General features: G+C 44.1%; 1 protein-coding gene across 6 annotated transcripts in view; it reads right to left on the reverse strand.

The window, feature by feature from the left end:
- Nucleotides 1-15,865, reverse strand: part of LOC109422492 (high affinity cAMP-specific and IBMX-insensitive 3',5'-cyclic phosphodiesterase 8) — an 871,092-nt gene that overhangs the window by 119,350 nt on the left and 735,877 nt on the right. For all 6 annotated transcript variants that reach the window (XM_062852970.1, XM_062852969.1, XM_062852968.1 and 3 more), the window contains one exon: nt 1,177-1,265. In XM_062852970.1, coding sequence (XP_062708954.1) covers nt 1,177-1,265 — 89 coding nt within the window. The remainder of the gene's footprint in view (nt 1-1,176; nt 1,266-15,865) is intronic.

Below are 15,865 nucleotides of genomic sequence, written 5' to 3' on the forward strand. Positions count from 1 at the left end.
GATTGGCTGTCTGGGTCTAGAAATTAGTCTTGGGGTTTCTCCAGGGATTCATTCTGAAGTTTCTTCTAGAATTCTTGCAGGGCTTGGCCCTGGAGTTCCTTCAAAGATTCATCCAGGAGTTTCAGGGATTCGTGCAGATGTTTCTTTAGAAACTCCTCCTGAATTGCTTCAGAGATTCCTCTTGAATTTCTTCAGGGATTCCTGCAGGAGTTCCATCAGTTGTCTTTCCAGAATTTCCTGCAGGGATTCTTAAAATAGAATCCAACGATTCTTCCAGGGTAGTTCAGGGATTCCAACAGAAGTTTCTTCTGGGATTGCAACAGAATTTCTTCTAAGATTCTTCCTAGATTTCCTTAGGGAATTCCTTTTTTTGCATGGATTCTTCCAGGGATCGCTCCTGGATTTCTCCCGGAGATTTTTCCAGGATTCTCGATTGCCTTCAGGAGTTACATCAGAGATTTCTTCATGATTTCCTACAGGAATTCTTCCAAAAAATTCCTATACACTATAATTATGCATATCTTCATGATTTCCTTGAAGGATCTTTCATGAAGCCGGGGCCCGTGGCGCAGTGGCTACACTGCGGGAATCGAACCAGTCATCCTCAGCATGGTCGGGCTGAATACCTGTGCGCTTACCGCACTGGAAATAGAAGCCGTATTTTTAATGTTACTTAGGAAATAATTTCTTTTTCTAACTTTCGCAGCACTGTTTTTCATTGCCACGCAGAATATCGCCGGAGATTAAACATGGAATGACCGCACTAACTATACTGTTTCAACTGTTTGGGAGTGCTCGGGCATCATTGGGCAAGTGATAGCCTAGCTTAATTGAAATTAAAGTAAATAACAGCCTACAACGTTGAGCTAAATGATCAAAGCTCAGCGATGAAAATCAAATTATCTTCAATCACTGTTTAATTATAACTAATTGACAGCATCACCCATTTTTTCCACTTACGTATGTATGAACCATAGATAAATTTCAACGAAACAAAGTGAATTCTTGTACCGAAGGTTGACTAATCAATATAATAACAACGAACGAGCTTTTATCAGTGAAGTCAAGTAGCTATACCTCTATCCAGGGTAAAAATAGCACAAAGTACCAGCTAATTCCTTTCCGCTAGGAACTAATACCAACTTAAAGTACAAAGCATTCCACTCGCATACTTACGGGATATGAGTCTAGTGGTTCTTCCTCCGGTGTTAAAGCTAGTGACGATTGTCGGTGGCCGTATCTTCCCGAACTGCTCGATGTTCCACCTGTGGAGCAAAGAAAGAGAAAATAAAACGGATTTAGAGATTAGCGCAACATATCGGGCTCAATCATCATCATCCGGAGCATCATCAGAAGGAAAATATGTATGACAGCACGGCGGGAAACAAACAATCCTCCTGTGGAAAACCACGCACCGCATCCACCATCCATCGTCCGGTGTTGCCTCATCGTTCGATCGATTTTTTTTTCTGTCTTCAACTTTCGGCACTCTTCCTTTCCTGGCCTGGCTTACAGAGATGATGAATTGTAATTTTTCACGACTCATCACAACATGTTTACATAATGGCGCGCACAATTGGGGGCTCAATTCACGGTGGTGGTCGCATTACGTGTTTCGGTCGATCGTGGCGATCGATGAAGGTCAGCAGCGAGTGGTGGCGATGTTGCGTACAGGAGGTTGAAGCAGCCGCAACAGCATCCGTCCCGTCTTCGGAAGAAGATTCATTTATCATTCATTTTGTTCCGATTAAATTAATCTGAGCAATCGTTTCATTACGTTACGGACCAAGAGCGACCAGTGGTGTTTTGTGAGCAACACATTTCTGACTTTTGCGTGCGAATCTTTAATACCATCTGCATAATTTGTTTGTCATAATGACAGTCAGTTAGTCTATATTTGTAATGGCAAACGTGACTTAAATTGGTTGTAGTTGATTTCCAATCTTTTGTGATGGAAATTAAAGTGGAACATTTCAAACATGCACTAAAGACGGCCATTCTTGCTTGTCGCTATAAGACATTTTTCTCACAAACCTGAAGATACGCGTTAAACATTTACCGAGCTTTCAAAATAAACATAGCATGAACCGAGCTCACCAATTTACATATGCATCCTACCACTGCTCCATTCTTATTCGAAAGCCGGGTATCACATTTTACAGCAAAAACTATCACGCTAAACCGATGTAAAATGAACACGAGACGGAGTTAAAACATGGAACCTCACCGACGAGCCCCTTCAACACACTCCATTTTTAGGGTCTCTCGCAATTATTGTTAAAATAGTTTTCCTTAGTTAGTGACATAGCTGGTATTAAGCGATTGATTAGGCGTGATTAGGCGTGTGTAAAATAAATAATCCTACAATCCTTGATGGGTTTTGAGAAAGAATCCCTACTGACAGTGTCAGTCTGACACTCGATCTCACAGAATCCATAAGAACTACTAGAAGTCGTAATTGCAAATTGTTGCTACAATTGATCCAGTACATAATTGTTCTTTTTTTATGATATGCAAATCCAAAAACCATACTTCAAATAATACATGTTTTTATTTCCAAAATTCGGCACCAACAATTCAAAAGGGCGTAACTGCATTTGGAAGTAATACCTTCTTTCAAAGCTGTAGGTCGTACTGCCTCCCTTACACTCAAACCACCGTGGCTGTCGGAAAGAGGAGAGTTTTTCCCATCTGGTACTTGTTGTGAAAAACATGGAAATCATAACACATGATCCACAGCTTTAAAAGAAGGTGATGATTCCAAAAGCAGTTACGCCCTTTTGAAATGTTGGTGTCGAATTGGACTTCTTCAACACATTAGCAGCAGTGACTGCAGCTATATCGCTTTGTGTGATGATGGCAATTGCCAAGCAACACATTTTTACCATTCAACTGATTGGCCGTTGCCGCTGAATAAACTGCACCGTTTGTTTGGTTGGGTACTTGTACAAGTGGCGGCCACTTGATGCCTCTTTCATCACTTTTTCGATTTTTGTTTTTGGCTCATTTCACCTCACAGCGAGCTTTGCGAACCATGAATCATCGATGAATTGACAGTCATCTATCTTGACTAGCTTTATTGTGAAGCATACCTTTACCAAATAATGTTGGAGTCAATAACTTTTTGGCAAATTTCAAATTACAAACTATGCATCTAAATTTGACAGTAAACCTTCCCTAGAGCCATTCTGGAAGGAATCACTGGAGCTATTCTGGAAGAAATTCCTTGAGGTATTCCGGAAGGAAATCCTGGAGGTATTCCCGAAGGAATTTATGGAGGAAGCCCTGGAGTTATTCTTGAAGGAATCCAATGAGATATTCCTATAGAAATCTCTGGAGATATTCCTAAGGGAAACCCTGAAGGTATTCCTGAAGTAATCCTTTGGAAGTATTCCTAAAGGAACCCTGGTGGTATTCCTGAAAAAATCCTTTGAGAAATTCCTATTGTTACCAACTGGCATCACTGGCCCCTCGATCTTTTCGGCAGGCCCTTTGGCAGCTGTCATTAGGGAGAAGCTTGTCAAAATCCATTGTCGCATTGACAAGCAGTGGAAAGAAACGTGCAAGGTGAAATTGGATTTGCTAAACCTATTAAAACTAAATTTGTTGAACTTAATCTAAAATTTGTATTGTAGCTAAAATTTGGATTCAAGATTATCGTTAAATTGAACTTCACACAAAACTAAAACAATTGTATCACAAATAAATCACAGTAAGTTGTTCCTTAAAACTAGTTACATCGACTTAACCTAAAATTATAACACAGATTGTGACAAACACACCAACTACACAAAGGATAAAACGTTGAGGCAAAAGCGAAGAACTAAAACGCTCGAAACCGAAAATTGTGAGTATTATAAGACATGGTAGAATTGCGAATACAACAAATATATTTCCAGCTAAAAGCTGTTTTCGCACCAACCTAATCGAGTTGCGAGCTGCTGAAAGAAACGGCCCAGAGCTTCTTGTTCTCCGGAACACCTATAGAAATCCCTGGAGGTATTTCTGAAAGAAGCCCTGGAGGAATATCTGTAGGTATTCTAGAAGAAATCCTTAAAGATATTCTTATAGAAATCTCTGGAGATATTCCTAAAGGTACTCTTGAAGGAATTTCTGAAGATATATCTGAAGGATTTCCAGAAGGTATCCTTTAAGGATTTCCTGAAGGAATCCCTGGAAGTATTGAAGGAATGTCTGAAGGTATTCCTGAAGGAATCCATTGAGAAAATTTGGAAGGAATCCCTAGGGAAATTCCAGAAAGAATCTTTGAAGATATTCAAATAAAAATCCCTGGAGGTATTCCTGATGGAATCCCCGGAGGTATTCCTGAAGGAATCCCCGGAGGTATTCCTGAAGGAATCCCCGGAGGTATTCCTGAAGGAATCCCCGGAGGTATTCCTGATGGAATCCCCGGAGGTATTCTTGATGGAATCCCCGGAGGTATTCCTGAAGGAATCCCCGGAGGTATTCCTGAAGGAATCCCCGGAGGTATTCCTGAAGGAATCCCCGGAGGTATTCCTGAAGGAATCCCTGAAGGTATTCCTGAAGGAGTCCCTGAAGGTATTCCTGAAGGAATCCCTGAAGGAATCCCTGAAGGAATCCCTGAAGGAATCCCTGAAGGAATCCCTGAAGGAATCCCTGAAGGAATCCCTGAAGAAATCCCTGAAGGAATCCCTGAAGGAATCCCTGAAGGGATCCCTGAAGGTATTCCGGATTGAATCCCTGAAGGTTTTCCTGATGGAATCCCTGTAGGTATTCCTGAAGAAATCTCTGAAGGTATTTCTGAAGGAATCCCTAAAGGTATTCCTGAAAAGATTCCTGGAGGTTTACATGAAGGAATCCTTGAAGATATTCCTGAAGGAATCCCTGAAGGTATTTTTTTTTTGTCTGTATTAACGAGACTTTTAACCCTAGGCTATTTCATATCGGGACCCACGCTTTACTTCCCTTCCGAAGGAAGAACCCACATTTTGTGAGTATGTCGGGAGTGGGATTCGATCCCAAGTCCTCGGCGTGATAGTCTTTTGTTCTAACCACCACACCAGGTCCGCTCCACCTGAAGGTATTTCTGAAAGAATCTCTGGAGGTATACCTGAAGGAATATCTGGTGGTATTCCTGAAGGAATACTTGAAAGTATTCTTGAAGAAATCTCTGAAGGTATTCCTGAAGGTATGAATAAAGGATTTTCTGAAGGTATTCTTGAAGGATATTCTGAAAGAATCTCAGGAAGTATTCCTGAAGGAATCTTTGGAGATAGTCCTGAAGAATCTCACGAGATATTCCTGAAGGAATCTCTGGAGGTATTCCTGAAGGAATCCCTGGAGGTATTCTCAATGGATTCTCTGAAGGTATTCCAGAAGGAATCGCTAAAGGTATTCCTGAAGGAATCCCTGAAGGTGTTCCTAAAGGAATCCCTAAGGGTATTCCTGAAGGTATTCCTGAAGGAATCCCTGAAGGTCTTCCTGAGGAATCTCCAGAGGCATTCTTGAGGAATCCCCTGAGGTATTGCTAAGAAATCCCCGGATGTATATTACAATTTTTATTTTTGTGTTAAATGTGCTATTTTAACTTGTAAATATTCCCCTAGTATTAATGCACATTTATAGGGCTCTGGCAGGATAGACTGGCACAGACTTCAAGTTATAGAACTCTGGTGATGAAACCCGAATCGGGATGTCCTCTTAGGATTAGAAATTCCTAGACAAAACATAAGCTATGAAAGCAACTAATGCTGCGAACGAAAGGCAACCTGCCAGAGAAAATACCATTACAGGATTGACCGATAGACCAACAACATTAATGAAACCTCGTCATCATGTCATCGAAAATTGTTATCCAATAGGAAAACATGGCAAAATATATGTTCTGTGTTGTATTTGTCCAAACGTAATGTCCTAATTTATTACGCATTTGCAAGTTTCCACTACAAGATGTCATATTTTAATATGCATTTGTAGTGCTTCACTATTATTTCGTAATAGGTATTCCTGAAGGAATGCCCGAAGGTATTCCTGAAGGAATCCCCGGAGGTATTCCTGAAGGAATCCCCGGAGGTATTCCTGTAAAGGAATCCCTGGAGGTATTCCTGTAAAGGAATCCCTGGAGGTATTCCTGTAAAGGAATCCCCGGAGGTATTCCTGAAGGAATCCCCGGAGGTATTCCTGAAGGAATCCCCGGAGGTATTCCTGAAGGAATCCCCGGAGGTATTCCTGAAGGAATCCCCGGAGGTATTCCTGAAGGAATCCCCGGAGGTATTCCTGAAGGAATCCCCGGAGGTATTCCTGAAGGAATCCCTGAAGGAATACTGGAGGTATTCCTGAAGGAATCCTGGAGGTATTCCTGAAGGAATCCCCGGAGGTATTCCTGAAGGAATCCCCGGAGGTATTCCTGAAGGAATCCCCGGAGGTATTCCTGAAGGAATCCCCAGAGATATTCCTGAAGGAATCCCCGGAGGTATTCCTGAAGGAATCCCCGGAGGTATTCCTGAAGGAATCCCCGGAGGTATTCCTGAAGGAATCCCCGGAGGTATTCCTGAAGGAATCCCCGGAGGTATTCCTGAAGGAATCCCCGGAGGTATTCCTGAAGGAATCCCCGGAGGTATTCCTGAAGGAATCCCCGGAGGTATTCCTGAAGGAATCCCCGGAGGTATTCCTGAAGGAATCCCCGGAGGTATTCCTGAAGGAATCCCCGGAGGTATTCCTGAAGGAATCCCCGGAGGTATTCCTGAAGGAATCCCCGGAGGTATTCCTGAAGGAATCCCCGGAGGTATTCCTGAAGGAATCCCTGAAGGAATACTAGAGGTATTCCTGAAGGAATCCTGGAGGTATTCCTGAAGGAATCCCCGGAGGTATTCCTGAAGGAATCCCCGGAGGTATTCCTGAAGGAATCCCCGGAGGTATTCCTGAAGGAATCCCCGGAGATATTCCTGAAGGAATCCCCGGAGGTATTCCTGAAGGAATCCCCGGAGGTATTCCTGAAGGAATCCCCGGAGGTATTCCTGAAGGAATCCCCGGAGGTATTCCTGAAGGAATCCCCGGAGGTATTCCTGAAGGAATCCCCGGAGGTATTCCTGAAGGAATCCCCGAAGGTATTCCTGAAGGAATCCCCGGAGGTATTCCTGAAGGAATCCCCGGAGGTATTCCTGAAGGAATCCCCGGAGGTATTCCTGAAGGAATCCCCGGAGGTATTCCTGAAGGAATCCCCGGAGGTATTCCTGAAGGAATCCCCGGAGGTATTCCTGAAGGAATCCCCGGAGGTATTCCTGAAGGAATCCCCGGAGGTATTCCTGAAGGAATCCCCGGAGGTATTCCTGAAGGAATCCCCGGAGGTATTCCTGAAGGAATCCCCGGAGGTATTCCTGAAGGAATCCCCGGAGGTATTCCTGAAGGAATCCCCGGAGGTATTCCTGAAGGAATCCCCGGAGGTATTCCTGAAGGAATCCCCGGAGGTATTCCTGAAGGAATCCCCGGAGGTATTCCTGAAGGAATCCCCGGAGGTATTCCTGAAGGAATCCCCGGAGGTATTCCTGAAGGAATCCCCGGAGGTATTCCTGAAGGAATCCCCGGAGGTATTCCTGAAGGAATCCCCGGAGGTATTCCTGAAGGAATCCCCGGAGGTATTCCTGAAGGAATCCCCGGAGGTATTCCTGAAGGAATCCCCGGAGGTATTCCTGAAGGAATCCCCGGAGGTATTCCTGAAGGAATCCCCGGAGGTATTCCTGAAGGAATCCCCGGAGGTATTCCTGAAGGAATCCTCGGAGGTATTCCTGAAGGAATCCCCGGAGGTATTCCTGAAGGAATCCCCGGAGGTATTCCTGAAGGAATCTCCGGAGGTATTCCTGAAGGAATCTCCGGAGGTATTCCTGAAGGAATTCCCTGAGGTATTCCGGAAGGAATCCCCGAAGGTATTCCTGAAGGAATCCCCGGAGGAATTCCTGAAGGAATCCCCGGAGGTATTCCTGAAGGAATCCCCGGAGGTATTCCTGAAGGAATCCCCGGAGGTATTCCTGAAGGAATCCCCGGAGGTATTCCTGAAGGAATCCCCGGAGGTATTCCTGAAGGTATCCCCGGAGGTATTCCTGAAGGAATCCCCGGAGGTATTCTTGAAGGAATCCCCGGAGGTATTCCTGAAGGAATCCCCGGAGGTATTCCTGAAGGAATCCCCGGAGGTATTCCTGAAGGAATCCCCGGAGGTATTCCTGAAGGAATCCCCGGACTTATTCCTGAAGAAATCCCCGGAGGTATTCCTGAAGGAATACCTGGGAGTATTCCTGAAGGAATCCCTGGGGGTATTCCTGGAGGAATCCCTGGAGGTATTCCTGGACGAATCTCTAGAGGTATTCCAGAAGGAATCTCTGGAGGTATTCCTGAAGTAACTCCTGAAGATATTCCTGAAGCAATTCCTGGAGGTACCTTACAGTTTTATTGCGCTTTACCGCTTGAGCGTTGCCTGGTGGAAAAAATGTTCCAAATTGAACGGAAATGTTGCCGCTTCCTCGCAGGCCACTAATCAGTTCATCAACACTTTTCCTAGTACAATTTCCCATCATCAACCATTAAAAATCAAGCCGCAATCTGTTCGCCTTATAACGTGATTTATGCTGGGGTTGTACGACGAGTAATTCCCTCGATCTATATCTTCCGTAATTTAGAAGAAGACATTAGATAATCTACCGTAACCACTTGCCTACCATCGTCGCGTTGTTGATTCACTCCTGCTCACCTCTCACGAATAGGCAGCCAACTGCCTCTGAAAGCTGAGCGGCAGATTGGCGATGACCGTACGGCACCGCACCGTCCAGTAGTACCCCAATTTGCAGCTATTTGGCCCGGGTCCAAATTTGCTGCGGAAATAGACCCCCGTAGTGGAACCCGGTCAGTCTGCCGCCGCCAATGGTTAGCATGGTGGTTTATGCTGCCGGCCGAATGAAATGTTACGACATTGGCACATACCCACTTTTGCTCGTCTGCACTTCAAGCCCCCTGTATTTTGCAGTGTTTCATTGTTCACAGGTGAATAATTGGATATGATGGCGCGACGACTGGGTGAAGAGTGCAATATCGGTCACTGTAGGGGGCGGAATTCCGCTCACACCGCACTTCTCGGGATGCAGGATGCTGTGAGGTATGCCAATGCCATTAATAGTAATCAAGCGAGTCGACGATGGCATCCAGGGCTGGGAGTGGTTAGATTTTTGGGTAATAATAGCATCAACGACCAAAAAAAGCGACTTTGATGTGTTATTGTTTTTGTGACCTCTAAATTATTTTGTCAATATCAATAGCTATTATCTCAATACCTTAATATCTCGATTGAAACTCCGACGCGGATATTGAAGCCTGCGGTCAACATCGTGCAGCAGCAATGACAATTGACCGCGTGCCACGATGATGTGTGGAGGAAATCGAAGAATTTGTTGCCGATGATGGTGGGTTTATAAACGAATTTTGATTGTGCCTAATTGGTGCCTGATTTTGACGGCTACTGATTGGAATCTATGCGAATTAACTCGTTTGTTTGTATCGAATAACGCGAAGCGTAATGAAATGGTTCGCTCCAAGATATAATTGTTTAATTTACAAATTTCATCATGATGTGCTTTTGTTACGGCGCAACTTCGAATCAGGATGTAGATGGAAGAAAAAGATAAGCACTTGCATCAACTTAGACAGAGCTCGAAATGCCTTGAAGAAGCTTTCACCGAGACTTACAACAAAATCTTTTATTGAAGCGATCACAAGTGCGTTTTATTCTAAAATATCATCCGAATTTATTGGATTGGAATGTGTAGTAAGACAACGATCAGAAAAAATAAATTCATAATCACGAAAGAACCCAAAACTTGTTCCCGAACGAGCATTCCGACGAAATTTTCATGGCTGCGATTAAGTTATTAAATTTTGTTAATCTCATGACCCTCAGCCATTGAACTTTACAAATTTGAATGCTCGTCCAAACTTCTTTCCCTATTATGGAACATCGCTCGTAAATAGCATCTAACTCGTTTTTAATAGCCCGGTGAGAATTCCAGATATGTTTTACTAATGACCCTGACTGCGTAAGCCGTCCCATTCAAAGGGGCTCAGTCAGACTGAACTTGAACTCCCCGCACCCTGACCGCGCGCGGTTGTACCTTTTATGATCAAAAATTAAAAAAAACGAAGGCGTGTGCGCGCTTCGCTCGAAATGATGGGCTGTTCCTCATTACTAAGTTCCAACCTGAAGCGGTGGTTGTTGAAAGTAAAAGTCATTTCTTTCTTCGCGAGTTTTCTCAAGCTAATTCTGCTGAACTTAATCAACCATAGAGAAACTGAAAAGAGTAGGAGCGCACTCATTGGCACGCAGCCTCAGTTTGGAGCTTGATTTTGTTTTACTCGCTTCAACAACCGTTGTTGGCGTTGGTTGGCCTCCCACTAAGCAAAACAGACAGACCTCTGCGACCGTCGGGCATCGTCAGCGCACCGGCGGAGGTGTAAACGAACGCATAATTGGTTAGGATGCTTCAACAGTTACGGGAAAATGGGGTTGATCAGTGCAGTCAAAGTTTGAATTGATGTTACAACATCGCGTCATTCAGTTTATTCTCTGCGAACACGATTAGATCATACTAACACAGTGTATTAAATATTCATTGCAATGATTTGAACACTAGTTCGTGCCATTTTCAAATGTTGCTCAACATTTGGCATTTCAGCATTTGGTGAATAATGACTTCGCTCGTCGCTGATGAGCCCTCATCAACTTATCCGCATAAAATAACACCGTTATCAGATAGAGCAAACATCAATCGGAGCTGTTCGATCCTGTATGAAGTTGATCATCAATATTAACTTCTTTTCTCGATCAGTTTAGATAGCTGTGTAGTGCCGGTAGCGGTTGTCTCAATTGGATAAGAATAACACTACGGACCGCCTGATCCGGTGGTAAGAGTCTACTAAACAGGTGACCCCTAACTCATGGAGTGATGCGACTATATGCTTGCCGTGTCTAGGAATCTAGGGCTAGGGGGGTCCAATAAAAAACTAACCGCTCACAGAGCCTGTGGAGTACCAGGGCGCCCTCCACAATATTTTGCCCTTCTGCGTTAACCGGAGCAATGGTGCAGTGGATCCTGTGTTTCTCCGAGACAATCAGCTGTCCTTATTAAGTCTCACTAAAGGCTAAATAAGGGCGGGGTAATGAAGATGTTGATAAGATTAATGAGTTCCAATTTTCACCTATATGGTTTCGCATTATGCGATTTACACAGTGCAGTGTATTCTGTGTATCCTCGCCTTTGGCGTTTTCCAATCGATACCGATCTGGCTTTGTTGCTGCTGTTCTTTTATGTGCTGTGATTGTTAAGAGTTTAATCTTACCTGTTTTAAGTAGTGGCTACGGTTAGGATAGCTCAGATCAATCTTCAGCAGAAAAAAACAGCAATGATCAATCTTTGCAGACTTATGCAAAATGTACAACCCAAATGGCTTCAGTTCAAGAACCTTATTTTCGAAAGAGCCTCGAGCATGTGTACTTATCAACAACGCAATTGTTGCTACACTCCTCTCTGAACTAACCATCAGATATGTATGTGCTATCACAGTTGATGAATCTGTTGGAAACCTCAACAGGAAATACGTCTCTTGTTCGGTTTATTTACCGCATGATGAACCATCTCCTACGGATGCTTTCAACGAGTTATCGCATACTGCACTTCAAAAGGCCTTCCACTAATTGTTGGTAGTGATGATAATGCTCACCATATCATCTGGGGCAGCTCAGACATCAATTTGAGAGGCTCCAGTTTGATGAAATACTTGAGTAGTACAGATCTTGGATAACTTGACCTATGCAACCGCCCAACCTTCATGGTATCTGCAAGAGAGGAAGTGTTACACATAACGCGTTGCTCTAGTAGAATTAGTCACGATATGATCAATTAGCATGTGTCAGATGAAGAATCTTTATCTGACCATCGCTACGTCTTTTTTGAACATTTAAATTTTACTTCGCAAACTTTGCGTTTTAGGAATCCCCGGTCAACAAACTGGGATCTCTTTTCTGATTTGGTTGCGGCCCAATTTCATGAATAATGTTGGCGTTGGCACCGGGGCGCAATCTTCCAATTGGCAGCACGATTGTAACCGTGTGTTACAAGATTTAAGGATTTTTAAAATGTGCTATATGTTTATTTTGGATACTGTCACGTCCCTTAGGTTATTAGGTGTTGGGTTAGTAGGGTTAATTATATTAAAATGTAATAAAATTGTATGTTTGTTAGTAGGGTTAGTTGTTTTTAAATTTAAAATATGTAAAACACTACAACAGTATAGAGTGGGGACAAGTGGAGGACATATTTAACATACAGAGTGGGTACAACAACACATATCCTAGCGGGCGTAGACTGATACAAAGGGGTGGTAACAATAACCGTCTCAGAATAGGATAGCAAGGATTGAGGCGCAATGAAAATCCGCCATCCTGCAGAAAGTATCTGGCGTTCGTGTGCTTCGGATCGAAAATTTTAATAAAGAAAGTGTTCCTTGAAAGTTTTTGAAGTGAGTGGTGAAGTGATACGGGATAGATAGTTGTTCAATCAGGTATGTGTTAGCTTCTGAATGCTTCATTTAGACCTGCCTTACCACCTTATTGCTTAAACTAGAGTTGCGCTAGTACGGCTAGTTTATAAAATCTATCTCCGTTGCCCTCACAGGACCTTTTGTGGTACCTTACGGTACTCCACCGCCATTTTGTACACCAACTCGTAGAGTTGGTGAAGCACACGACTCGGCCTAGTGGCCCCTAGTTGACCACTACGCCTAAAGCGTAAAAGAGAGTAACCCCGCTCTGGTCTTGCGAGGCCATAATCGTTAAGGAGCGAATTCCTCGGGCCCCGAAAGGCGCCCTAACCGCCAAAGAGGACCCCTCTCGGCAGAGTCAATCCGGCCTTGTCCTGGGCTCTGTCGATCTTCAACAAAGAGGGAAGACGCCAGTGAGACAGACAGATCGCACCGTCAAGCCAAGACGATCTGTTCGCACGATCCACCAAGCTATTACGACCACCAAACCACCACCACAAGCCGTCAATCCGCCGGCGGACAGGCAGTCCAGCCCGCTACAGCATCGGCGAGCGCTCGTCCACCGACCAATACACCAGGCCAAGCACAACCAACAACAGCAGTACCGGTACGTCCTCAATTTCTCAATAAAACACCCACTCTACACCCACAATCTACAATAGTTTCCAATAAATACCACCCACACCATTAAAGTAGTAAATTTGCAATAAAACCAATAGTTTCAATTCCATAATTCCATATTTGTAATACCATAACCCAAGTAAGGTGACAGTGTCTGCACGTTGTTCGTGAAGCCCCTCCGATTGCCCAGTAGTAAGCCGACCTTGAGACACAGCTCCAAGGGTCACTTGCTGCTGCAGTTTTACCGCGAGTTTTGCCCGGGTAACACGATCGGGGTGTGGGATTAGACCAAATACTTACTGAATCCAGCAGCACTCTTGTCCACAGCTTGTCGCGATGATGACGAAACCCACAATCGTTTCACGGTACCGTTGCGAAGGGATACGGTATTACATTCCGTGCGTGCCAACTAAAAACCGGGCTGCAAAACGGTGAGTCGATAAGGAGAGCGTCCAATATAGCTCTGGTCCTCACAAGTTCCTACCTCATGCTTCCACGGGTCAAGCGATGACAAAGACCGCCAGCTAAGAGTTGTGTGCTTAGCTGGTAGTGCAGCCTGGGCACTGTTGTCCTTCTGACTTCAGCTAGATTGAGGAGGTACGATCCGAGTGTCTGTTCACCAAGGAGGTGCGGCTCAAACAGCGTCTGTTCTGGCATCCAGCGGCTGAGTAAGAAACGCTGCACCACGCCCATCTAGATCCAAGGTGGTAGCCCCATCAGCGTGGTCGTCCCAGTGTTGGTTGGGACGTTAAACAGAACTGGCACGATGGCCCTCCGGCGAGACAGGAGTGTTGGCGTAGGCCCAATAAGCCACCCGTAAAAATCCCCATTGCGAATAACATAGGAGAAAATACGACTCGATACAATCGGCAAAGACCCACGCGACGAAATAAGGACTACGATTGGAAACTTGGAACATGGAATTGCAAGTCACTAGGTTTCGCAGGATGTGACAGGATAATCTACGACGAACTACATCCCCGCAACTTCGACATCGTGGCGTTGCAGGAACTTTGTTGGACTGGACAGAAAGTGTGGAAAAGCGGGCATCGAGCGGCTACCTTCTACCAAAGCTGTGGCACCACCAATGAACTGGGAACAGGATTTATAGTGTTGGGCAAGATGCGTGTGATAGGGTGGCAGCCGATCAATGCAAGGATGTGCAATGTGCATGTTGAGAGTTAAGGGCCGTTTCTTCAACTACAGCATCATCAACGTCCACTGCCCACACGAAGGGAGACCCGATGACGAGAAAGAAGCGTTCTACGCGCAGTTAGAGCAAACATACGATGGTTGCTCGCCGCGTGACGTGAAAATCGTTGTCGGCGACATGAACGCGCAGGTAGGAAGGGAGGAAATGTACATACCGTAATCCGGGGTAACATTGATCAGAATTTTCGATCTTTCTTGAATAATTCTTTTGTTAAAGCAAATGCTACATGTTTTATATTTTTAAAACAAGTACTGGCCCTCTGATTATGTGTTAAGCTACTCGAAAAAGTATTGTAAAACTTTTAAACATACTTAAATAGACTTTTTAATCTAATTTTTTATTTGGTTGATTTGGGGTAACATTGATCATGTCAGTGATCATTGATCAATGTTCGTTTGTGTTGAAAGTACCCTTACTTACTAAATTCGGGGTCGCTGATTTCGAATATGTTGTTCAAATTCTTACAAGTTATATACTTTTTGAGTTATTTTAAGATTAAAATCCTCCAAACCGCGGATAACGCCTGAAGGTAGGCAATTGCTTAAAGATTTGACACGCTACTTTTAATAAATCGTATATTTTATTGAAAAAGAGCATTTTCATAAAAGTTTCGTTCATTAAATCCAACTCTAGGATATCATATTGAAGTAATACAGTGATTTCGAACCTCATATTGTATCTAGTATTCATGCCATGCATTAATGTTTGCCAATGTATCTCATTGCGTTACAAAACACGGTTATGGAAAAATCGTTTTATTTCACTGTTTATGAAATTCAATTTTCAAGAATTGCATGTCACTTAATAGCTAAATAATAGCAGATTACGATATACCATTCGATATCAGAAACTGATTCAATGTAAAATGCTTGTTTGAACATTTCATGAGGTCAGTAAAGCCGATCAATGTTACCCCGCTGATCAATGATACCCCGTTTTACGGTACCGGTAATCGGGCGAAACAGCCTGCACGCCGTATCGAATGATAACGGCCAGCGATGCGTAAACTTTGCAGCCTCCCGTTGCATGGTAGTCCGAAGCACCTTCTTCCCCCGCAAAGATATCCACAAAGCCACCAAATCGACCACGTTTTAATAGACGATAAATTCTTCTCAAATATAACCAATATCCGCATATACCGCAGTGCGAATATAGATTCGGATCACTACTTAGTCGCTGTATGCATGCGCTCAAAACTTTCGACAGTTATCACCACGCGTCGAAGTCGAACGTTGCGGCTTAACATCGAGTAGCTGCGTAACGTAGAAGTGGCTCAAGACTACGCGCAGCAGTTAGCAGTGGCCCTACCAACGGAAGAGCAGCTTGGCGCAGCTACACTTGAAGATGGCTGGAGGGACATCCGATCCGCCATAGGTAGTACCTCGGCTACAGCACTAGGCTTCGCGACTCCGAATCACAGAAACGACTGGTACGACGGCGAATGTGAACAGTTGAAAAACGAGAAGAATGCAG

This window comes from Aedes albopictus, chromosome 2 (genome assembly GCF_035046485.1).
Source record: "Aedes albopictus strain Foshan chromosome 2, AalbF5, whole genome shotgun sequence".
Lineage (NCBI taxonomy): Eukaryota > Metazoa > Arthropoda > Insecta > Diptera > Culicidae > Aedes > Aedes albopictus.